Here is a 24,371-nt window from a genome sequence, read left to right as displayed (position 1 = left end):
ACTGGTAATGAATTTGAATTCAGTTCCTAAACACTGCAGGAATGTTGGCCACCTATAGGTCCACAAGGAATGGTGACCCTATAACCCCTAAACCCAGCAACATTTATTAATGGCTTATCTGAAGTCTCTGTAGCAAACATTTCAGTCCCTTCAGCCAGGGAGAAGTGGGTTACTTTGTGAATATCAATGCAGATCAAATAAAACATGTCTCAAGGACAAATGTATTTGTTCTGAAAATTTGGCCAAAGAAATCAGAAATGGTTCTTTAAAATACAGCAGCCTAGAGCAAGTTCTTATCTTCCTTTTTGAGCAGTGAAAGTTGATGATCAAGCTATAATTTGAAGTATGTGGTAGGATACAGCAAAACCAATGCCACTGAAATTGCCTTGCAGTTTGAACACATGGATCTGAAGATTTGACAAAAACATTTTCTTTGTTCTACAGACATGAGACCATTTCCCTTCCTTTTATGTGTAGCACCCCTGGATTATTTTGCACTGATCACAACTGCTCTGGTGTTCTCTTTGATTAATCCACCTGTTTGGTTTATTTTGCTTGGTTTTTTTTTTTTTGGTTGGTTGGAGTTCCTTTTTTAGGGATGGTGGGTGGGTAAAATCTTATTTGGCATGATGGGAAAGGGACAGTTAATTTATGTCATGGATTTGGTATAGCTGGGCCATCAATCTCAGCAGAGAATATAGAAGAAGAAGAAGAAGAAGAAGAAGAAGAAGAAGAAGAAGAAGAAGAAGAAGAAGAAGAAGAAGAAGAAGAAGAAGGAGGAGGAGGAAGAAGAGGAAGAAGAGGAGAGACCCAGAGATTCAGTTGCTGCTTTCTTCCTTTTCTTACATGAAATGAAAGCAAAAAAAAAAAGCAGAAATAGGAACCTTCTGGTTCCAGGCTTCATGGAGCAATTCTGGGACTATCAGCAGTGCTGCAAAGGGAGAGGGGAAGGAGGGAAGATGATGACTCACAAGAAGTTTTTCCCTGTCATGATTTTGCTTCATCGTTTTGTGTTCTCTGGATGACTTAGGCAGAGACTCTTTTCCCTCATCTCTAATTTGCTGCCAGATGAATATATTGAGTAGCAGGATATTGAGAAGTCATGGGAAACTAATGAGAAATGCCTGAATGAACTCAGCATGTTCCTGCACTCGGCTCTTAGGCTTTAATGTCCCAGTGGTGCTGGGCAGAGGGGTACAGGGTTTGTGCAGCTCCTTTGGCTCTTTGGTTTAGTGCCAAAATGGGACAAGGAGTTATGGTTTTAAACTAAAAGGTGGTAAGTTCAGACTAGATACAAGGATAATTTTTTTTTTATAATGAGAGTATTGAAAACCTGGCATAGGTTGCTCAGGTAGAAGCCCCATCTCTGAGAATATCCAAGGTCAGGTTCTGAGGCTCTGAGCAATCTGATCTAGATGAACATTTCCCCTCTCATTGCAGGGAGGTTGGACTAGATTGAATTTAAAGATTCCTCCTAACCCAAACTCTTCTTCAAATCTGTGTTTGTACCTGTTTGGCCCATGTGTGATCTTACTTGGAAATTCACTCACCTAGAATTGTTATTCCACCTGTTATTTTGAGGTGTGACAGTTCTGGCTGACTAAAATTCCTTACTACAGCTTTTCCTTCTCACACATTGTGTTGATTTCCTTCCCTGAGCTCCTGATCTCTGCTGGATGCTGGGGGACCTGGCTGTGACAGAAGGGCTGGTTGGTGAAGGATGCTCCTCATGGAATGTCCTCATGGCAGGGACCACAGCAGACACTGAGCACTTCCAAAATGCTGGCTGTGAACTCTTGGGCAGGGATTCCCTGTCTCTCTGGCCTGGTGTGTTTCTACTGCTATATATATATTATTTGAGGTTACTGGGAGTTTCTGTGGCTAAAATGATCCCTTTCTGCCTTAAAATGTATTTCAGAGCTGCCTGAGCCTGGTCCAGCAGTCAATATGGCAAAGGACCTTTTCCTTTGTGATGGGCACAGCTGAGAGCATGGATGCCAGCAGCCCTGGACTGCATGATCTTGAAAAACAGATTGCAGTGTGAAGGACTGAATTGCTGCCATGGGTATTTTTTGACCAGACCTAAAGTTATTTCTCCAGGAAGAGCAATGCATACCAGGAAAGTGGTACTCCAGTCCCAGATGGGCAGCTTTGCCTTCAGCTCATCTCTGATTCAGGTAGTGTTTTACCCTGAGGAGATGAAAACACCCTGAGAAGCAGAATAATGTGAGGGAGACATCTGTGTTTCACCACACACTTGGCAAGGGGAGGTGGCAGCAAAAGTTCCTGAGGAGGTTTGTCAGGGTCAGTAACACTCCAGGGATGCAAATCAGCCCCATGGCAGCCTGGCAATGACTCAGCCTTTCCCTACAGCCTGTTTTTGCCCATGTGTGTGATACAGGCTGCTGCAAAGATGGGTTTCATTTTTACAGACTTATCACCTTCCTTGGGCCTTCCATGCAGCAGAATGATGAAAGGCAGGAACCTTATGGCAGCTGAATAAAAGTCATTTTCCAGCAGCTGTGAAAATGTCCCTGCCTTGTTTTTCCAAGGAGTCCATGAAAGGGCACGGTGACTGCCTTGGGTTGCAATGCAGGATGTGCCAGAAATGTGAATTCTGTCCCCATCTGCTGCAGCCGGGTGGGGCAGTGACCCTGATCTCCTGGCACACATTATCTGCTCATGGGCCATCTTTAAACCAGCTGGGCAATCATCTTTATCTTCCCACAGCCCATCCTCCCTCCAGGAGATATCTCCTGTTCATGGCCAGTGAGTCCCAGGGCATGACTGATAAAATTCCATCATCCCACTGGGAGATGCTCCAGCCAGGGGAGGAGCCAAGCCTTTCCTACCCAGATAAAAACTGACATTTTGGACACCAAGGGACCTTCTTTCCACTGGATTCCAGAGGAAAGCCAGACCTTTCCACATCATCCCTGGAGCTTCAGAGGAAACTGCACCTTCTCCAGGAGCACTGCTCCAGCTGAACCACATCTGCCCCTGCAGGAGGATGCAGCCACCATTGAATGGGACTGTGCCAACACCCTGACTGACTGACGGGTGTCAGCTTGGATTCTGACTCTGGCAGGGGTTGGGATTGTTCTGTGTAATACTGCATTTCTATTTTAATTTTCCTAGTAAAGAACTGTTCTTCCTAATTCCCATCTCTTTGCCTGAGAGCCCCTTAATTTCAAAATTATAATAATTTAAAAGGAGAAGGTTCACATTCTCCATTTCAAAGAGAAGCTTCTGCCTTTATTGGCAGAATAATTGTCCTTCAAACCAGGACAGTGACACCACCCATGGATGCCACCTTTTGTCCACAGTGGCTGCTTTCTCTCGGGGTTCTTCAGCCATCCATGAGAAGTGCATCACCCTAAAATCTCACCCAGGGGCACCCAGCACCTGCCCTGTGGGTTTCACAGCACGTGCAACTCGTGTTGATAAGATGGGTCTGTGCCTCTTGAGTGGGGTGAGCACAGGAGAGGGGCTGCAGAGCCATTCAGCAGCCAGGGTAGGGCCCTTCCCTCATGGATGGCTCTGCCATCTGATTTCAGAGTTGTCTGCCTTGACACGTGGGGTCCTGTGCCTTGTGAAGGAGGCAGTCAAGAGCCTCGAGCTCTCTCAGATAAATGGCTCAGCTCAGAGCACTGCGGCTTGATGTTCCTGAAGCTGATAATCCTAATTAACAGGCTTTTTCTGAGTCCCTTTTATACCACTCCAGCAGCCCAAGTGGGCTTTGAAGCCAATGGAAATTACCCCATGGAACGTTTTCCCTGGAGATGTTGCTATGCCGACCTGCTCAGAGCAGCTTTTGAGGCTTCCCAGCTCTCCTCTACCCTGCATTGTTCTCACAGGCTCAGATGGTGCCAGAAGTGTGGCTGGGACAGAGGGCCCAGACTATTATTTGCTTTTTCTGGAAGATGTGGGTAGAAGCAGAAAAAACAAATAGAGAGGGGTAAAATCATGTCAAGCATCAACAGCAATGGAAAACCAAGCTGAAATACCTGAGAGTCCTTCTGATGGAAAACTGAGTCAATTTTCTCATGCATAATCCTTCAAAAAATTAAAAAAAAAAAAAAACCAAAAACAATTTTTTTTTCCTTTTTTTTTTTTTTAATTGGAGGTCTGCAGGCAATAGGATTTCCCTTGGGTATCTGGGTTTCCTCACCCACTCTGATGGGAGAATTGGGAGACAAGGTGTGTTCTTCCCCAGATCCTGCCCTTTGTGAGCTGCCAGAGGTTGTGTGATGGAACCATTTCTCCATAAGGGGAAGCAGCTCCCATCCCATGCAGGCAGGAGATTTTTGTGTCTCCCCCCTCACCCTGAGGCACACAGCTTGGAAGATTTTTGATTTTTTGCCGCTCTCATTCTCCTTAAATTCAATCTTCCCAAGGCCTACAAATCTGAGGCATTAAGAGGAAGACAAATTATAATGAATGTATATTAGGAATATAAAAAGTAACGACTTAATATAACTTTCTCTTCTCCCCCTTCCCTCCCCGTTCATGACCTGATGTTTTTAACATTTTGGGACCTGCTAAATCTCAGAGGGATACACAGTGTGCCAGGGAGAGCTGGAGGGGCTCCATTTGGGCTTTCTCTGCCCCAGAAAGCAGCACCTTATCTTCCTGTGCCTCAGTGACAAATAACAACACCTCCACTGGCATCAAAAGTGGGGTTAATAGAATGATTAAAATGTTAAAGTGCTGCAGATGTGGCTGTGTGAGCCCAGGGACAGGAGGGTGGCCCTTGAGTGAGGCCATCTCCAGAGCTGGGGTTATCCTTTGGGTTATGATCCTCCAAAAGCCACCAGCACAAATGGGGAGATAGAAAGGCTGAAATAAAACCCACCAAATATCACTGCCCAGCCTCCTCCACCCCAAGACACTTGGGGAAACATCAGATATTTTATTTACAATGGCAACAGGCTGGAACAAGCAAGGCTTTCTCCTGCTTTACAAATAATGACTTTAAATGGCTGAGGCTGCTCCTGAGCAGGGCTGGCTTGAAGCAGCTTCTGCCTTTCCTAAAGAAAAACAACAAACCCAAAAATATCCACCGCCCATCAAAGATATCAGTGACATTTTTCCCTGCTTTCCAACAAGATAGTTTTCTCTGGGGCAATAAATAAATTAACCAGCTGCAGTAATCCCATCAGGAGGGGGACAGGGGACAATTTTTACCATTCTTACAAGGTGTAGATAGACAGTGGTGAGGATGGGAAGTGTATAATGTTGTTTATTATGTATAATAAGAAGCATCCAGAAATCTAAGTTAAGGACCAAGCCCCAGAGTGCCAGCCCCTGTACAAACACACAGTAACAGAATCCCTCTCCTGAAGATCATACAGGCTAAAAATGGTTCCTTATGCAGCATAATTCAGAGGGGAAGAATAGGAATTGGAGGCAGAGAAATGAAAAAAATCAGCCTTTTTCCTGATTTCCTTTTATATTCCAAACAAAGGCCACAAGACATAAATGCTGAGATCATGGTTTCCAGTCCCCATCATTAGATATTAGGATAGTAGAGTGATAGAATCACAGAATCATTAAGGTTGGGAAAGACATTTTATGATCACAGTGTCCAAATGTAAATCTAACACTGCCAAGAACTCCATCAAACCATCTCCCCAAGTGCCAAATCTCCCACATCCTTTAAACACCTCCAGGGATGGTGACTCCACCTCTTCCCTGGGCAGCCTGTTCCACAGCCTGACCATCCTTCCAGTGAAGAATTCCCCCCCAATATCCAACCTAAACCTGCCCTGGCACAACTAGAGCATGTTTTCTCTTATGCTGGGATAAGAGACTGTTATGTGGGAGAAGAGACTGACCCTCTTCACAGCCACCCAGGTGTTTGAAGCAACCTGAGAGCTTTGCAGCAGCTCTGGCGACTCTGTTCTCCCTGCCCAGAGCAGCACAGCTCAGCCCATGGCTTTGGTTTGGGTCTGTGTCCAGTGCCAGCCTAGGAGGGCACAGAGGGGTTCGAGTTCCAGAGCCATGCTGAGCAGGGAATGGCTACTGAATCTCTGTGCCCTGGGCTCCCTCCTGACAGCTGGAAAACCATTTTATAAGGAAAATGGACCCTTGCAAAGCAATTCCAAAAGAATGGCAGATTTTTTCTTTTTGGCTTTTCTTAGCTTTCCTTTTTTTTTTTTTTTATTTTTATTTTTTTTTAGATACTATAGAAAATTAAAAACCGTGATTGAATTTGTGCATGCCTTTATTTATTGTGCTGTGGATGATGGGCACAGATTTCCCTAAGCCAAAAAGCCCCCTCCCTCCTCCTTCCCCAGCCTTAGTAATCAGCTTCCTTGTGCTCCAGCCCACGCTAGACTATTTTCCTCTGTCAAATCCTCCATCATTGGTTAAATTACCTGGGTGTGTGTTGGCTTTATCTATTTTTGGTGAATTTTTACAATCTTTCAAGTCTACTTTGTCCGGGTCCCTGTCATCCTCTTAGGTTTTTCTACACCCTGTTTCTCTCCTAGCTGATTTTGTAAAAGGTCTAATTCCAACAAGTTGCTGCTGTAAGGGCTGAAGTCTGTTCTCAGTGCCCATGATAATCATGTGTGTTCACCAAAACCACAGCAAATTGCAGCTGCTCAGGCTCCACTGCACAGGGCTGTCAATTTTTCCCTTCCACCCTCCTTCTTCTCAGCTGCTCCCCTTCCACATTTCTCTCCCTGCATTCAGCCTCCACTGCCTGCACACCTTTCAAGCCACCATCCTGTCGAGGAGGTATCTGGCAAATATGGTTTTCCACGGGGTGTCCCCTCCCACGCACCCCCGACAGCTGCCTCCCCAAATGTGAGGCTGTGCTTTGCTCAGAGTCTGCCGGTTTTAATCCGGGATGCTCTTTCCTTTTGGCTCGCCACGGAGATCACAGGACCCTGTTTAATCCAGCTCCCTGTCGGTGTAGGGCTGAGTCATAGGAGGTTTTTCTGTTGCTACATCTAATAAGGATCTGCTACTGGGAGCAGAGCATCAACCAGCTTGGCTGGGAGTCGGCACTGTCACCCAGCAGCTTCCCTTGTCTGCAAGTTGTTTTGATTCTTTTCTTAGACTTCTCCCTCTCTGTGTCTTTCTCTCTAAAACATTAATTTCCTCTAATTAGAGCCTCCTTAACAATTCTTTTTTTCCCCCCCTCTCCTCAGTTAATTTCCTCTAATTAGAACCTCCTTAATAATTCTTTTGCTAAATCAATTTCCTCAGTTAGAACCGCCCGCCACAATTTCTTTCCTCCCTTTCAAAAGCTGTCGGAGCAGCTAAGCAAATTATGCTTCTGAGTAACCTTTATCTCTTCCTTGGTATTTTAAAAGAACTGCAGCAGGTTAGACAGGCACAATTTCCCCTTTCAGAGCTCTGCTGGTCTGACCCCATTAGGTTATACTTAGCTGAGTGTTGTACTATTGTATTCTTAATAAGATGCTCTAGCTGTTCATCTGGAGCCCAGGTAAGGCTGCATTTGTGAATGAATTAAACATGACACTTCTTAATTCTGATCAGATTTAACAGTGTCAGAATCCATCTTTAAACCAGATCAAATTGCTCTCCAAGAATACGTGAAACCTCCTGTTAGCTGTCCTGAGAGCCAGACCTTCCTAACTCTTCCTCTGCAGCCATGCCAGCTTTTTCCTTTTGACAAGCCTTTTAAATTCTATTTTTTTTTCCTAAACATGCTGTTTTTTAAAAAAAGATCTTTTTTTTTGTTTCTAATTTACACAGTAAGTAACTATTATCAGCCCACTGCTTTTCACAATCATGCTGTGGGCCACATCAGCAGCTGGTGTGAATGGGGAGGCAGCCAGGTGGCACATTATGGACCTTGGGCCTGAGCTTCCTCTTCCTTATTATGCAGTTTCTCCCCAGCAGAAACTGTGCTATGCATTTCTCCACCTCTTCAAGATGGGACCACCTCATTATGCTTGTCCTTCTTAAAATCCATCAAGGACAACTCACTCCATTTCCTGATTTTGTGAGGAAACAGGCCAAGGGATGATGGCAGCTGGAGGGGTCATCCAGGTAGGGTGAAAACTCTTGTTTTATGCAATCATGAATAAAATAAAGAAGGGAACACATCTGAGCTGCAGGAATTCACTGGTGGTTGTGTGTTCCTGTTCCTGTACCCCTTCCTCAGGTTGGCACTGACTACCCAGCACAGATCTGATGGCTTCAATGAGTGTCACCACGCGGGACAGCACTGCCCCTCTGTGATTCACAGGTCAAAGGAAACCACCCCACAACTGGCTCAGGAGGCTTCTTCTGGCCTTCCTCACAAAGATTTCCTCCCTCTTTTGGCCCTGCCCAACTGCAGAGCCTGCTCCCAGTCCTGGTCATGCAGCAGGAATGTCACCCTGGGCCGTGAAGAGTCTGCTCCAAGGCAGGTGGAGCAACTTCCCAGCCTGTGAATGCTTTTCATCACCGTCTGGTGGAATCAGCAGTGCCTCAGTGGGTGGGTGTCCTGGAGTGATCCGTCAGGAATGCTTCAGAGATGCTCTGCAGGGAGCTGGGGGAGGCTTGCAGCAACTCCATCCTCTCCTCAGTGCCACCATCAGATGTCTGGGCAGGCCCAAAACGTTTCAGCCAAGCTCAGCTACTGGGGAAAAGCTGCACTGCTGTCCTTTTCCACGCTGTTTCCTTCTGACCTTTCTGAGCTTCTAGCACCCCACAAAATCTGTTCTGGTGGAAGTGGTGCAGAAGTAGCGAGATGTATTTTATTTCCTTTGCAGTCTTAATAACTGTGCAGAAAACTCCATTTGCCATCACTTCTCTTGAAATTTTGGAGTAGGATTGGATGGAAAAATGAAAAGCATTAAGGCTTTTGTTTTTGACAAAATCCCTAATGCTTGAGATGGGAATAGGATGTTTTTGAGTAATCTTACAAGGAGTACAATGCTGGTGGTGTTGGAGAGAGGGTTGTCAGGGGCAGGGTAGATTCTCTAAAAAGATATGTTAGAAGGCTAAAAAAAAGCTGTTTGGTTCTTCTCAGAAGAGATGAGAGAGCAGGAAGAGGGAATCACCAGGTCGGGTTGTTCGGACTGACAGCTGGCTACAGCAGGGGAGACTTTCTCTGTGCTCCTCGAGAAGCCCCTGCTGGTGCCCAGTCCAGCCCAGCTGAGGCCAGAGGAGGGCTAGAGATAGAGATAGGCAATCCAGTAGACGATGTTGAAGAGCAGGAAGGCGGTGGGGAAGAAGACGCGGGAGTAGGAGTCCAGGCGGGAAATGTGGATGCGCACCCGCCCCTCGCGCCACATTCCCGTCTGGCAGTCCTCGATGCAGCAGAAGAACCTCTCACACTCCTTCCCCTCCAGGCACGGGGAGCCAGGGTCCTCATCCTCCTCCTCCTCCATCTCCGGGGGCCAGTGCATGATGTGGTTGATGTTGATGGCGGTGTAGGTTGGCATCACCTGTGCTCCGGCAGGCGGCTGCGAGGGGGACAGGCAGGCAGGTTAAAGGGCAGGAAAAGGCAGCAAAACACCTTCTGGACACCACCCCCACCCCAGTGGTGATAGATCAGCCCATCACGGGTGCAGCTCAGTGGAGAGGGATGACTGATCATCCCCAGTCTCTGCACCTGGCTGTGAATCACCGCGTGTGTGTACTGGGGGAACGGCAGCTCCCTGCATGACTGTGAGTGTTCTTCTGGCACCCCAGGGCACAGAAAAGCTCTGATTGCACTGATTCCCCATCTGTGCCAATAATAGTCAGTGCAGAAACACGACCTGTTCGATCTGTTCTGGCCTCTTTGCTCATTTCCCTGAGCTCAGCTGTCTCTGAAGACACAGCACACAGCCCAGATGTGTCTGCTGGCTGCTGCAGTTACTGGAGAAAAGCTGTGTGCCTCCTCTTGGCCCATCCTGAGCCTCATGGAAGAGCTCTGTCCACCCTGGGAAATGAGGGTGGGGGGATATGAGATGTGCTGGGAAGTGAGCCTGGCCCAGAAGAGATGTGTCCTCTTTCTGTTTCAGTTCTGGCCCAGTTAATATGTCAACGTACCTGCCATGAACTCAGACAGAGGATGAGGATGAAGAGAATAATGACCACCACGGGTTCACTATCCCCACACTCGAGAGGTCCTCTGATGGAAGACCACAAAATAAAAAGTCATTTTCTGCATCTCTGTGACTTAAGACACCTCTGTAATCCAGACACAGGTGTCTTAATGGCATTTGCATTCAGTCATGTGAGTCATTTTGAACTGTTCTGATAAGCTCTCCAGCAATTCTGGAGACAGCACAGACTGCCTGGCTCTGACAGGGGCTTCCTTGTTTTAAGGGAGCCTCAGCTGCTTTTTTCTGGCTGTGTCTCACCTCTCAGGCCCAGAACATTGAGAGGTCTGAGGACTGGATGAACTCAGTGTGAGTCAGGCACTAAACCACATCAGGAGTTTCCAATGCAGGCTCAGGCAGGATATTTTTAAATAGCTGGGGGTTTTAACATCCTCCACCTCTGCTGGCCCCTGTCACCTACCAGCCTGGCTTTCCTGTGGCTGTGCTCCAGTGGTTTCTTGTTTCCCACCAGGTAGTTGAGCGTGGCATACTCCATGAGAGCAGCAAAGACAAAGATGAAGCACACAGAGACAAAGAGGTCCATGGCTGTGATGTAGGAAACTCGGGGCAGGTGCTTGCGGGAGATGGTGCTCAGGGTGGTCATGGTGAGCACAGTCGTGATGCCTGGGAGAGAAAACAAGGAGAACTGGAGTCTGCAGGGGTCTTTGTATCGGGGTAGATGGTAGGGACAAAACTCAAACGCTCTGTTAAAGCTAAAGGTTACAGGCGCAGTTTGTTATAAAAGACGCTGCTAGGGGCTGCCCAGCACAGCCCCAGAGCAGGACAAAAAAGAGATAAAAGGGGGGAGAGAGAGAGGAGAGGGAGAAGAGAGCAAAAAGAAAGAGTAAGGAGAAGAGAGGAAGAGGAGTAAGAGAGTAAAGAGAGCGATTTCCCGTTTACAATACAATAAATCTTCCATGATGAATATTCTAATTTCCATTAACCAATGTAGTACAAGATACAAATTCTATAGCATTTACATAGAGCCTATAGGAATCCTTATATTAGCAGAATGTGTTACATTTTAGACTCTAAGATCTAATCTTTGGACCCTGGCAAGTCTTTCTGTGACCTTTGGTCTTGCTCTCTGGAAGAGGGCATTGTTTTGTCAGGAGAGGATTACCTTCAGGAGCCATCCTATTGTTTCATGGTAATTCAGTAACTAAGGCTTGGTATCTCAAATGTGGCTTTCATTTCAATTTTGTTCATGGTTTCTATATTCCCAGAATCTGAGCATTCATATTTGCAAGATTCCTCTGCTTCATCTTTTCCAACAGAGAACTTCTGTCTTCTACATGCATCCACCCTCAAAACACTCCCATTTTCCCTCTACTCTGGTTGTCTGGTTCCATTTTGGCTCTGCTCAGGCAGACTCTGGTCTTGAGGAGCCTCTGACAATGCTCTATGAAAAAGAATGATGTTCAGGACTCAGGTATCACACAGGCCATCAGTGTGGACTGGTAAATGAGTGAGAAAATCAGGCTCTGCATGAGGCTGGGTTGGTCAGGCAGGGATGCCCTCACCTCCTGTCCTCCATGTGCCTCAGCAGAGCTTCTAGAAGGATCTATTCCATGACCTTCCCAGGCACAGAGGGGAGGCTGAAAGGTCTGTAGTTCCTGGGGTCCTCCTTTCTACCCTTTGAAAAAATGGGTGCAGTATTTCCCCTTTTCTGGTTACTACCATGACTTTCCAAGTATCATGGAGAGTGGCTTGGGAACCACATTGGCCATGCTCTGGGATGTATTATGTCAGGTCCCACAGATTTATGGATGTTCAGGTTCTTCAGGTGGTCTCAAAGTTGATCTTTTCTTGCAGTGAGAGGGATTTTGCTGCTTCAGTCCCTGTCTTGCAGTCCATCCACTGTGGAATTTGGGGAGAGAGGCTGCCAGTGAAGACTGAGTCAAGAAAAAGTACCTCAGCCTCCTTCTCATCCATTTTAACCAGTTTTCCAGTTGTATTCAACCTGCTCTGATCTTCCCTCTCTGGCAGACAAACCTGGAGAAGCCCCTGTTAGTATCCTCTGCATCCCTAACCCCATTCCTACACAACTGGGCAGTGTCCCTGTCCTCCTCCCAGGATACCTGTCCCTGCTTCCACTGCCTGTGCATTTCCTTCTCGCCCTTTAGTCTGACCAGAAGCTCTTGACACATCCAGGATGGTCTCTTGCCTTCCTTTCCTGATTTCTTACACCTGGGGATTGAGAGCCCTTGTGCTCTTTGGAAAATGTCCTGGAAAAAATCTGCCAGTGCTGTTCTGCTCCCTGGCCATCAGGCTGCCCTGTAGGAGATACCAATCACAAGGTTCCCTTTATTTCCTTGGTCCAATTCCTACCCATACATTTCCAATCTGCCCCTGGCTATTCCTCAGAGACAGCTTTTCACAATCCATCCACTCCTTGATGCAGAGGGCAAGTGTGTAGGAGGTGATAAGGAATTTCTTCTGACATGAGTGGGGCTTGGAATTGTTTCTGCAGAAGCAGCAATGCTCACGTTTCTGCTTCCAGAGATGAAGTGCCAGGAGCCAGCACAGGACCAGCTACAGGAGCTGGTGCTGTGATCTCATCCACTGATTTTCAGGATGTGGGGAAGAAGCAGGAATCCTCCTGTTTCTCCTTCTCTAGCATCCACCTAAATCCACCTGCCACCCTTTCCTGAGGTTGCCTCAGTGGCTCTGGGGATGAGCATGGCAAAAGATTCTCATGTTTTCCTGCCATACTTGCATCAGCAGATGTGATGTGACTTCCCCAGTTTTTGAAGTGCCAGTGGAACTGGTCCAGTTTACATCTCCCTAATGTAGGCTGGCAGGCTCGAAATGTGCTGGGGATCATTTGTATTAAGTACAACAGGGGCTGTGGAGAGAATACATTATTCTTCATGGGCTGTAATCCCTTCCCATAGAGGGGGGCCCCTCTCCTGGGGAAACTTGCCTTTGTTTTTTGAGACAGTCACTAGAGCCGTGCACATTTTCCTCTTGCTATTCATTCCTTTACCAGCCACAGACTATGGCACACCTTCATTGGAAATGACACCCTCCTCCTCCTCCTTTCTCCATGAGCACCAGACTAATTAATCTTGAGAGGGAGGTGGGGAGACATGGCCATCATGGATGGGCTCTGAATAGCTGATGGTCCCTCCTCTCCTCTCCATGCCCACAGAGACCTGCAGGCAGGGCTGGGAATGCTGCCTCCAATTAAAGGCAAAGTCAGTGGGGCTGATAAGAGGGACAGCACTGGGAATCACAGCTTGCTGCAAAATGCAGATGCAGCCAAAGGGTATTAAAGACTCACAAAGATCTCCCCAGCACCCATCAGAGCAGCATCCAGCCAACAGAAACATTTCTCCTGCCTCAAGGAGCCACTGCAGCTTGCTGAGAAAACCTGTATAGGCAGAGCTGTTGTCACTCTCTGGGTCCTGTGGGGTGGCTGACAGAAAAAGGTTGTACCTACAGAGCTTCCAGCTCCTGCCAGAGTCTGGGACTCTGTGGATGCAGCCAAGCAACTTTGCCTATTAACCCTACAACCTGGCTGTCAGCAGCCCTGCACAGAAACCTTGAAAAGTTGTGAGGAAACGTGGAAAGTGTGCAAGTGACAGGAGCCCTTTGGGCAGCACTGCAATGCCACAGCTCAGCCCCTCCCTGTCCCTTTTGGTGCACCAGAATATCCCATTGTCAGCTTGGGAAAGGCTGTTCTTGGGTTTCAGATGGAGCCCAAGATAACCCAGCAGGCAAAGCCAGCACAGCTGGAGATTTGGTTGAGCTGTGGAATGTTACACACAGGAAGCTGAAGGAGTGAAATATTCTCTGGTGAGCTCAAAAATGCCAGAAAACTGCAAAGTGCTTCAGGAGATTTTGTAGCCCAGCACTGGCAGTCTGCTTGCCTGACAGAGTTTGACAAGCATCAGACATGCATCATCCTGCCTCTTACCCAGAGATGTCCTGGCTGGCGTAGAGTCTCTCTTGATCCAGAAGGAAACCCAGGAAAGAACAACAGTCAGGATGCAGGGAATGTAGGTCTGGATGGCAAAGTAACCCATACGCCTGCTCAGGTCAAAAGAAACTGTCATCACCATGTACTCCCCTAGGAAAAAGCAACAGAGACATTGGAATCATAGCATGGGGCTTCCTGAAGCAGGACAATCAGCAAAGTTCCAGAATTTGGAGTTTCTGGTGAGGTTTTCTCGTTGTTTTAAGTGCCTGTCCATCAGGTTTTGTAGCTGCCCAGGTTGTTAGCTTCACGTGGCTGGCTGGTTTTGTTACTAGTGGGTTCTGGGGCTACCTGGCTGGCTGTGTAGCTGTCCTGCTTGATGTCTTTGTGACTCATTTAGGAGCTGACTTGGTGGCTGCCCAGCTGGCTGTTTGCTTGGCTGTCCATATGGCCACCAGGCTGCACTCATACTGGCCTGGCTAAGGACTCTGAAAAGCACACAGTTTGGAAAAGTTTCAGGGAAGGAACTGCAGACAGCATTTATCTTCAGCTGATTGCTGCAAGGGTTTCTTTTCTATAGAAGCTCTTTGGCTGTGCCAGGCTGCATGGCCTGGCTTGCTAACGAACTACCTGAGCTGTGACAAAGGAACTGTCCTTCAATCACTTCCACTGAGAGTCTGCTTCTGCCTCTGGAAAAGGCATGTGGTGCTGCACATCCTAATTGCTCATTTGGCAACTTACAGTGGTGGTTCTCTCTTTTTTCAGAGGCTCACAGTGAGTATTGGAAGAAAGCCACCTGACAGCTCTGGGGTTAAGATGAAGCTTGCAAGCAATTACCAAAAAAAAGAGAATTACAAACATCAGAGGTCCACAGGTGCATTCAAGACACTTTCACTTCTTGTCCCAGTTTGTGCTGCCTTTCTACCTTGGCTGCCACTGTTGAGAGCAGCAGCTTCTGCAGAGTGGGAGAAGCTCTGCTCTTTGCTTTTCAGAGGGCTTAAAAGTATGAGCTCACCCCACCTGCAGGAATCCAGAGGCTTTCCTCAGTTGTCTGTGGCAAGGAAAGGGGATGTGAGCTATTGTGAGGAGGAGGAGGAGCTGAAGGGCTTCCATTACTTAGTTTCTTCACACATGCAGCCTTGCCCCTGTCTCTTAAAGCACAGTTCAGGTGTTCATCAGCCTGACAGGAGTTTACAGAGGGAAACACTGAGACCTGCAAGTTCTGGTTTCTCCACCCTCATTCCAATCATAAGCATCAGCCAGAGATTACACAGCATGCACACACTGCAATGAGAGGGGATTTAAACTCCCTCTCCTCTCCCTCCTGGCCCTTCAATTAGGGATAGGTTAATTCAGAGCACTGTCACCCCAAGTTCACAGATGTCAGTGGTTCTGGCTTCTCCATTCTCCATCTTCCCCTCACCCTTCATCCCTATCACTTCTGCTTCCTCTAGCCAAGACCCATCACTTCATTTTTAGATTATTTATTTAACCACGCTGTTGTAACCTTCTTGCCCCACTCTTTTTCCCCCCACCAGGTCTCCAGCACAGTGGAGCCGCCTCCCCTTGCCTCACCTGCCCCAGTCCTGAGGACCTCTGAGGTGTTCCTGAGCCCTGTGAAGTCGAACTGGTAGAGCCTCCAGGTGCGCTGGTCGGACACCTCGATGGAGTAGCGTCTCCAGCGATAGACAATCTCCTCCCGGGGGTATCCATCTGGGAAAATCCATCCAGCATCACTGGGACAGCATGCACTGTACCCCACCCTGGCTGCAAACATGAACCCTCCAGGCAGTTCCTGGTGCCTTCTGTGCAGATTCCCACGTGGAATGGGAGTAGGGACTGCATCTCCCCTCCTGAGCTGCTTCAGGTCCTGGGGGTGGGGAAGGCACTGCCAGAAGCAAGGCACTGCCAGAAACGGAGCCTTTCTAAGGACTGCACTGCTGGGAATGAGGTGTGGGCTGGTCCAAGAGGACTCTGCTGGTTTGGGGAAGAATTTTGAGGGTAGCAGAGCAACTGAACAGTGTGCCCAGGGAGGTTGTGGAGTCTCCCTCCCATAATTTTGGAGTCAAAACTCTGGTTTCAAAACCCCACCTGGCTGCACTACACAGGTGTAGCCTGCTCTAGGTGGCTCTGCCTGTCAGTGGGACTGTTCTAGATGATTCCAAAGGCCCCTTCCAGCCCCCACTGCTCTGTGAATTTGACTCCACCAGCCTGAAATCTTTAAGGGTTTCAGCTCCCTGGGGCAGCTGGCACCTCATGAGTGCCCAGGCATGAGTACACTGGGAATGCAAAGCTGCCAGCATGGTTCTGCCTGCTCTGTCTGCTCCCTGTACCTCTTGCCTGGGAGTTGATCTATGGAAAAGAAGGGGTGAAGTCTCCATGGAGAAGAAAACTGGTCCTGCAGGCTGCAGCACAGCTTCTCCTGCCTCTGGCTTTCTTGACAAAGAAACCAGCCTGCTGTGAAGCAGGGACCTAGGAGAAACTCCCTTGGAGGAGGATGGAGTAAGAGCTTGGCAGCTAACTAGCAGTGTGTTTCTAATTATCAAGCGTGTACAGCATGCACATTAATTAGCAAAGAATGAGGGGTGGTGGGAGATGAAGGGCTGAGATCTCAGTATGCTGCCTCCTTCTGAAGCACCTCAGAGCTCTGAGCTGCATCCCTTCAGTGGCAGGGGAAGCAGGAGAACCTGAGCTCAGATGATTAAATCAGATTTCCCACCCACGCACGAGGACAGGGATCTCTTGGTGCAGAAAGGCTCCCTGCAAAATTACCAGAGGAGATGTGATAACATCAGAAGCTCTCTCTGCTGAAGAGTCTGGATGAGTAGTGACTGCAAGAGGAGGTTTGAGTAACTTTCCTTTAGAGCAGAACATTTCCAGACCTCGCTCAGAGAGTGCGAGAAGGTGGAAGATGCAAGGCAGGACAAGGTGCCATTTGTCCACCAGGATATATATTTGTGTTCTGTGTGGAGTGACCACAAGGTCAGTGAAATAATCTCCTCCAACCATCCACCCAAATTAAGGGGAAACTCAGAGATGATGTGAGTCTGTCCCTGATGACCCCTGCTAGCCCAGGAGTGGGAGGATGCTTCAGGCCATGAAGGGTAATGGCTCAGGAAGGGTGCCATAGAAATTAGGTGAAAAGATGTACCTAAAAGGGAGGGTGGTTTCCCCAGAAAAGTTACTCCACTGAGGTTTCTCTAGCCTTCTAAAGCTGTCTTTAAAATGTGTATACTCACAACTGGAAAAAACCAAAGGGCAGGAGTGAGTGTCCATTGGGAAATTCTGCAGCTGGAGCAGACATTCAGCCTCGATTGTCAGCCTGAGACAGGGAGAGAGGGAAAGAGATTTTGAGCTGGTGAAGATGGGCTGATTCCAACACCTAAATGTGACAGAGGCATTCTCACTTCCTTGAGAACTAATTTGCTGAAGATCAGTCTGTTTGCAGGAACATTCCAAACCAAAAATATACTTTCTGGTATTTTCAAGGTGAGGAAAAACATCTAAGTTTCACCTTCAAAAAGCCCTTCTGTTTATGGAAGTGAGAAGTTATGGGAGCAAAGAGCCAAATGTTTATTAACAGAATAAAGCAGCTGGACTGACCAAGACACCATTTTAAAGGATTTTAGTTTGGGGAACCACTTGTCCATCTTTGTTCCCTCCCCGCGGCAGAGCCTGCTGGGGGTACCTGAGCGTGTAGAGCACTTTCCCATCGTTCCAGATGCGGAGCAGCTGGTTGGGAGTGGTTATCCAGTGGGAATCAGCCCGTTTGGAGTTCCTGAAGAAGGTGTCTGGGATCCAGATGCGGCTCACCATGTTGGTGTTCAGCGTCAGCGCCTTCAGGGTGCTGTTGAACCGCAGCCGCCGGTCGTACCACGTCTGGGCAAAGAAGATGTCAATGGTGTATTCCTGGCAAAGGCAAGGAAGAAGGGCAAGCTTTGGGAGGCATTCAGGCCAAGCAGAGCCTGCTCCTCTGCTCTGCAGGCAGTCAAACAGAATATTTATTTTCTCAGTCTGGGAGCTGGTGTCGGTGAACACTGACAGGTTTCCAGGACATCCGTGGCACATTTAGGAAGAGCCCAGGACTCTGTGTTCACTGGTGGGCTGAGCCTGGCCCTTTCCTGCAAAACCAGGATCATACAAACAAGACCTTGGGCTTCCTCTTGGCAGAGAACTCAATATTCCCTTTAAGCACAGGCACGAAGGGGCAGTGTGGACATTGGCTGAACCCAGCCTTAAGCTCAGCTACACCTTTCAGTCACAGGCAGGGAAAGCTGCTCACCAGCTTAGCAGAGAAGGCAAGCAGGCAGCTCTTTCTGTTTTTTATTGGGGTACAGCCAGCCCTGTCCCACACACCTAATTTGTACATAGAGCAGTAGTAGTGCTGTGCATAAAGCTAGTGACAATCAACCCCTTGCTACAGGACTTGCACTGCAAAGGGTTCATATGAAAACTCAGAGCACTGTGAGTCCTTGGGCAAATATCTTCTGCTGGAGATTAGAAAAGAAAGCTGGGGCTGCATGGTCCCAGCTCTGGGTGCAACCAGTTAAAAAATCCTGTGTCTTTTACTGACAGAAGAGAGATTTTTCACCATAATAAGGACCTTCAGTCTTGGTAGGAGAGTGTGTCCTAGCTCATGGATAACTGGCAGTTCTGGGAGGCAGCTCCTGCCTGGATTGGACTGGCAGTAGCCCACACCATTAGCCCACCACTCTGCTGCTCGCTGCTGCAAGTCAGTTTGCTCCTTTAACTCTTTTTCAGCCTGCCTGAGAAGCTGCTAATTAATGCCATGCAGGAACAAGTCTGAACCAGACCCCAGACCCAGTTCCCCCAGTGCAGTCCCTGCTCCTGACAGCTCCTGACGCGACCTCAGGTCCCTTTCACTCCTGCTGAACCTGCACGACCCCCACTGCCTCCCTCTCTTTTGTGTGCAGAGATGAAGAGAGTCTGACTTTGCCATCCCTCCCTCTCATTCTCCTCCGCCCTCTATTGATTTATCTCGGTGGAATTTTTATGACTGCAGCACATCCTCCCCGTGCTGCCCTCACTGCTGGTTCCGACCGGCTCCTCCAGCCCAGCTGCTAAAATAGCTGCAGCTCTCCCTGGGACAGCGTGTCCTGTCCAGGGCAGGGCAGGGCAGGGGCCCCACTCCACCTTCCTCACTCCCCTGGCAGCCAACAGAGAGGAGGGATGGGTCCCCAGCACGTCCCTTGCATAGGAATGAGATGGGGAGGGAAGAGGTTTTGCCATCAGGCAGCTGTGTCACCCTCTGGGCTGATGCTTGGACACAGGGATGAGCAAAGGTGACAAGGACAGGGTCCTAATGGATGTCTGAGTGGGGACAGCAGGTGCAGCACGTTCAGAGGGGTGGCTTTGCCTCTAGAGTTCATTCAGAGCAGACATGAGCAGACACAGAGCCAAGGACAGCAGCAGCCCTCACAGCCAAGTGCACCAGGGGGTTGGGAGAGCCCATCCCAGCACCTGAAAGTGCTGGATCACACTGGGTACTGCCTGGATCTAGGGTATGTGGTGATGGAGACACGTCAAAATGGGAAATAAAAGCAGCATTGGCACAGCGTTGGGGCCAAAATAGCACAATATTTGACATATTCTCCCCCATCACTGCACACCCTGTTTGAGTTCACATGAGTTTACACAGCTCCTCCTAAGTAATATCTCTGGTGTAGGAGAAAGCAACCAAAATGCAGTGATGAATTCATGTTAGATGTCACTATCAGTGTTTAACTGGGGTCTGTGGTGACATCTCACTTCTGGGCTGGCTGCTCAGTTATGTCCTGCTGTAAAGTTCAGCACTCAAGTCTGGGATAATCAATGCTAACACTCTGGAAAAGTGGAGGGTCAGCTATCCCAGGGGCTTAGCATTTGTTCTCAAGCCCAGATTTTCAGGAGGAATCCTCTTGTGCCATTCACTCTGCAAAAGGTGTGGTGCACAAGTCATTCAGCTCTTCTGAAAAATCTGAGCTGTTATTGTCACTGTCCTGTGGTTTGATCTAATTTCTGTGGCTATTATTAGCACAGCTATTCACGAGGCAGAACTTAGTAGCTGAGCTGGCTCCCTTGCCTCCCTGTAGGGAGCCCATTGGGAAATTCTGGCATTTACAAATGTATTTTCTTTCAGAATTATCTGAGGCAAGATTTATACAAAAGAGCTCTGGCCTTTGGGAGGACTTTTACCCTTCCACCTTCCTCCCCCATGCTGCTGAATGAGTGAGCAGCTGTGTGTGGCTGAGCTGTTGGGGTTTAACCCCAGTGGGCAGCTTCCTAAAGCCCTTAGAGGGGGATTCTGGAGGATTCTCAATATGAAGCAGTCCAGGTTGTCTTCTGGAAATATCTTTTACTCTTCCTGACCTTGGAAGAGTCCACTGATCAAAGCTGAGTTTGGCGTGAGCTCAGCCCCTAAAACTCTGTTTCTCCATCTCCTGAACCCCTGTAGATTTTCTCTGCCCCTGACACTCAGCCATCAGAAAGAGCCTTCCCAATGCCTCGATTTCCCCATGTGGAAAAGGGTTATTGTAAAATACGCCCCCACCATTACTGAACCATCTGCTGTGCAGCACATGGAGGCTGTTAACTGCTCTGTGAAAGCACAGGCATTTTTAGTGTTTCCAACAGAAGGAGCTAACCAAGTGGGGAGGAATGGCTTTAACAGCTTGGCCACACCATTTGGATCACACGTGGGGCAGCACACACACGTTGGCACGCGCGCAACGCTACGCCAAATCTCACTCATGAAATAATAAATCCAACTCCCCATAAGGCAAACCCTGAGGGCTGCCTACCCTAAATGCTGTCACATGAGTTTATCCTGTGCCAGGGGATGCCCTGCAGCGTGTCCTCTGCTGGCTGAGTGTGCTCATGTCCAGCCCAGCCTTCAGCACGTCCCTGCTGGCCCTTGGTCACTGTCACCACCTGGCACTGCAGCACATCCCTGATCAGCCCTGCTCTTCCTCGTGTGGGCAGCACAGATGCTGCTGGAAACACAGTTCCAGAGAATGGCACAACCTGAAAATATTTAATAGGAACAATGGTGTTGGGTAAAAGAACGTTTGTGGGAATAAAAAGATGGGGAGCTGACAGGGGTATTTCATATTGGAAAAAAAAAAAATAAAAAAAGATTTCATTGCACTCTCAAATCCTTTCATTTTTTGAAAGCTATGAGTTTGCGGTGTGAAAAGTAATTTCTAAGAAAATCCCAAACATTTTCAATCTAAAAAAAAAGAGACTTGTTCAGAAATCAGCCTGTGCCCAGCACGTGTGTTACCCTGAGCCCCCTCTTTGGGTTATCTCTGCTGCTCTGCCCTCACAGATGGGGAATCAGCCCATATTTCCAGCAGATCTGGCTTTAGGAAATCTGCTCTGGACCAAGCTCCACCCTGGTTTCAGAGCAAATATAATTTAGGGCTACTGAGTTTCAGAACAACAGCTAAAACTGACAGGGTTTGCATGACAAGATTTGAAGTGAACAGTGTGTGCTTTCAGGTTACCTTCCACACCAAATAAACACAGCTGGGCTCTGCCAAATCATCCTTTTCAAATGGTTTTTACCAAGTTTGTGTGTTCAGCTCAGCTGACCCCTCTCAGGGGTGCAGTTAGTGGGATCCAGAGGGGCTGGGACTCCTCTGTGGTTCCTCTGTTCCATCTATCAGCTGCTTTTTCTGAGTTAAGAGCTCAGCTTTCTGCCAAAAGAGAGGAGCAAAGCCATGAGATGGACGTGTCTTAGATGGCCTCCTAAATTAGGATAAAATGATTGATTTAAATGTGGTGTTTGCAACTTCACTTGTATTCAACAGAAGAAGAAAACCTTTGAACAGAGGGCTCAGAGACCTGGAAACACCTTCCTCAATTTTCCTCTGCTGGAGAGATAGTTTAGTCTCTTCCAACTCAGAATAGTCTGTGAAAAATCCTAAATAACAGTGGGGCTGAGAGATTAATATCCCAGACAGTCGCCTTCTAGCTTTCATTGTTCTGATATTTGTTTTTACTCATAGAGCTCCCTTCCCTCTCCCCCTCCAAGCAAATCTCTCACTGCAGTCCAATAAAGCAGCTGCTTTCCTGGGAAGCAGGGACAGCATTTCAGGTGCTCTGATGTGAATCTGATGTGTCCATGCTGTCAATCATGCAGCCAAGCAAAGCAAATATTACAGGCACACTCTTGGAGATGCTGCAATTCAGGAAATTCTCAGAAGTTCTTTCTTGGAGGAGACTCTTTTTCTTTCAAGGGCTGGTAGGACACTCTGTGCAGGTCAAAGCAAGCCAGAAAGCTCCTTCTCCAGTCTCCCTCTTCAGACACAGCTGTGCTCAGCACATCCACAGCCTCACAGCCCTCCACAGGTGAGCATTTTCCTCTCCAGGACACCCCACTCACCCTCCCAGCCTGCAAACATCCCAGGCAAATCCTGGGTTGCACCACACATCTGTCTCCACATCCCAGAGAACACATTCAACAATAGTAAAAAGTCTGGAGATGCCTTCAAGACTAAATAAATAACCTAAATAAGATAACAGTATTTTAGAATACAGTTAGGATATAGATATAGCTTAGATATAGATATAGATATAGATATAGATATAGATATAGATATAGATATAGATATAGATACAGGTATAAGTATAGGTATAAATATAGGTATAGGTATAGATATAGATATAGGTATAAGTATAGGTATAGATATAGGTATAGGTATAGGTATAGATATATATATATATATATATAGATATAGATATAGATATAGATATAGATATAGATATAGATATATGATATATATTATATATATGATATATATATAGATATAGATATGGATATATGATATATATATAGATAGATATATATATAGATATAGATATAGATATAGATATAGATATAGATATAGATATAGATATAGATATAGATATAGATATAGATGTAGATATAGATATAGATACAGATATAGATATAGATATAGATATATATAGATGTAGATATAGATATAGATGTAGATGTAGATGTAGATGTAGATATAGAATATATCCTTGACATCTGATTGCACCACTTCTTGTCCCCACAGCTGGTGGGCAGGAATGTGCTCTACACATGATGTGTGAGCCCTCTCTGAGCAGAGGGGACAGGCACCAACAGCACCTGCTGTGCCCAACACCAACCACTTCAGGGACTGGTTTGGCAGCGTCCAGTTCCTCCCAGTTCTCCCATCAGTAGTGTGGGACACCTCGTTTGTGAACACCTCCATGTCCCTGCTCTGGGTGAGATCTGTCTCTCCAACACCAAGACCAAAAGAACGAAAATATAACTTTAACTCCACTTCCAAGGTCCTGTTCCCTCCAAACCAGACCCCAGAGAGGTTTCTGGGCACGGTGCTGGAGTGACTGGGGGAGCTCTCAAGGACAGCAGGAGCAGAGCTGTGATGATCTGTGTTTTCAAGGTGACACACTGAACTTCCCATCTGTTTCACTCCTGCAGCAGCACCAGCAGTGCTGTCCTTGCCTGAATGTCTTTCGCCTCTGTCCAGGGAATCTCAGCTGAAACAGAGTTCTTTTTATAATACAAACGTGCTATTAAAAACCATCTCCGTGTCCTGTGCCCGTGCCAGGAGCTGTCAAACAAGTCATGCTATAAATGCTGCTCTGTGGATTGCAAACTCCCCCAGCCACAGCTTGCTCACCCCTGGAGCTGGCAGATGGGAACTGGACAGAGCTTTCAAAACCCTGCTGCCTTCTGAGATCCCTACCTGCCTGTTCCCCCACACCTCTGCCCATTCCTGCCATGGATGTGCAGGTGGGGACACCAAAAATGTCTCCTGACAGCCAACCACCCCAAATCCTTTCTTCAGAGATGATCCTCTTCCTGCCCTGCAGTGATGTTATCTCCTCTCATGCAGCCCCAGGGTGCCTGTTCCTCTTTCCACGGGAACAGGGGCTGGCACAGGGAGCCTCTCCCTGTGAGACCTACACGTGTGTGTGTTTTAGCATCTGTTAACAGCCATTACCCAGAGGAGCCAGGAAAGTCCTTGAGGCGAGACATGACATCAGCCAGACTCTGCTCTGCAGAAGCACAAGTCTGTCTGCACTGTCCCTGACGAGGTTATTACTGGAAAGGCAGAGATGTGGACACGGGATGCTCTATGCAGATGGGGAAGAATTGATTAAAGAGAAAGGTACTGAGCACTTCACTAAATATTATACAAAGCACCTCAGGGAAGGAGCCACCTCCTTTTAGTTTGATTTTTTCCTCCACTCTCAGGACAGGACATGGTCAGGGTGCAAAGTCACGTGGAAGCACCTTCTGATGCAAACAAAGATGCAGCACAGTTTCCACAATCTCTGGAAAATCCCTGGGTGGAGCAAAGCCAGGTTTGTCCAAAGCCTTGTCTTCATGTCAC

At 47.7% G+C, this 24,371-nt stretch overlaps 1 protein-coding gene across 1 annotated transcript in view; it reads right to left on the bottom strand.

Annotated features, from left to right (window-relative positions):
* Positions 1-4,874: 4,874 nt before the first annotated feature.
* The window catches only part of LOC130253100 (gamma-aminobutyric acid receptor subunit gamma-4), a 38,767-nt gene continuing 19,270 nt past the window's right edge, over positions 4,875-24,371 (bottom strand). Inside the window, exons 4-9 of the mRNA XM_056491391.1 lie at positions 17,666-17,886; positions 17,217-17,299; positions 15,553-15,690; positions 13,978-14,130; positions 10,477-10,679; positions 4,875-9,431 (exon numbers count right to left, since the gene is read on the bottom strand). Coding sequence (XP_056347366.1) covers positions 9,138-9,431; positions 10,477-10,679; positions 13,978-14,130; positions 15,553-15,690; positions 17,217-17,299; positions 17,666-17,886 — 1,092 coding nt within the window. The 3' untranslated portion in view covers positions 4,875-9,137. The remainder of the gene's footprint in view (positions 9,432-10,476; positions 10,680-13,977; positions 14,131-15,552; positions 15,691-17,216; positions 17,300-17,665; positions 17,887-24,371) is intronic.

Source organism: Oenanthe melanoleuca, chromosome 4A (assembly GCF_029582105.1).
Source record: "Oenanthe melanoleuca isolate GR-GAL-2019-014 chromosome 4A, OMel1.0, whole genome shotgun sequence".
Lineage (NCBI taxonomy): Eukaryota > Metazoa > Chordata > Aves > Passeriformes > Muscicapidae > Oenanthe > Oenanthe melanoleuca.
Note: the sequence above shows the minus strand (reverse complement) of the source record. Positions and strands in the feature narration are given on the sequence as shown.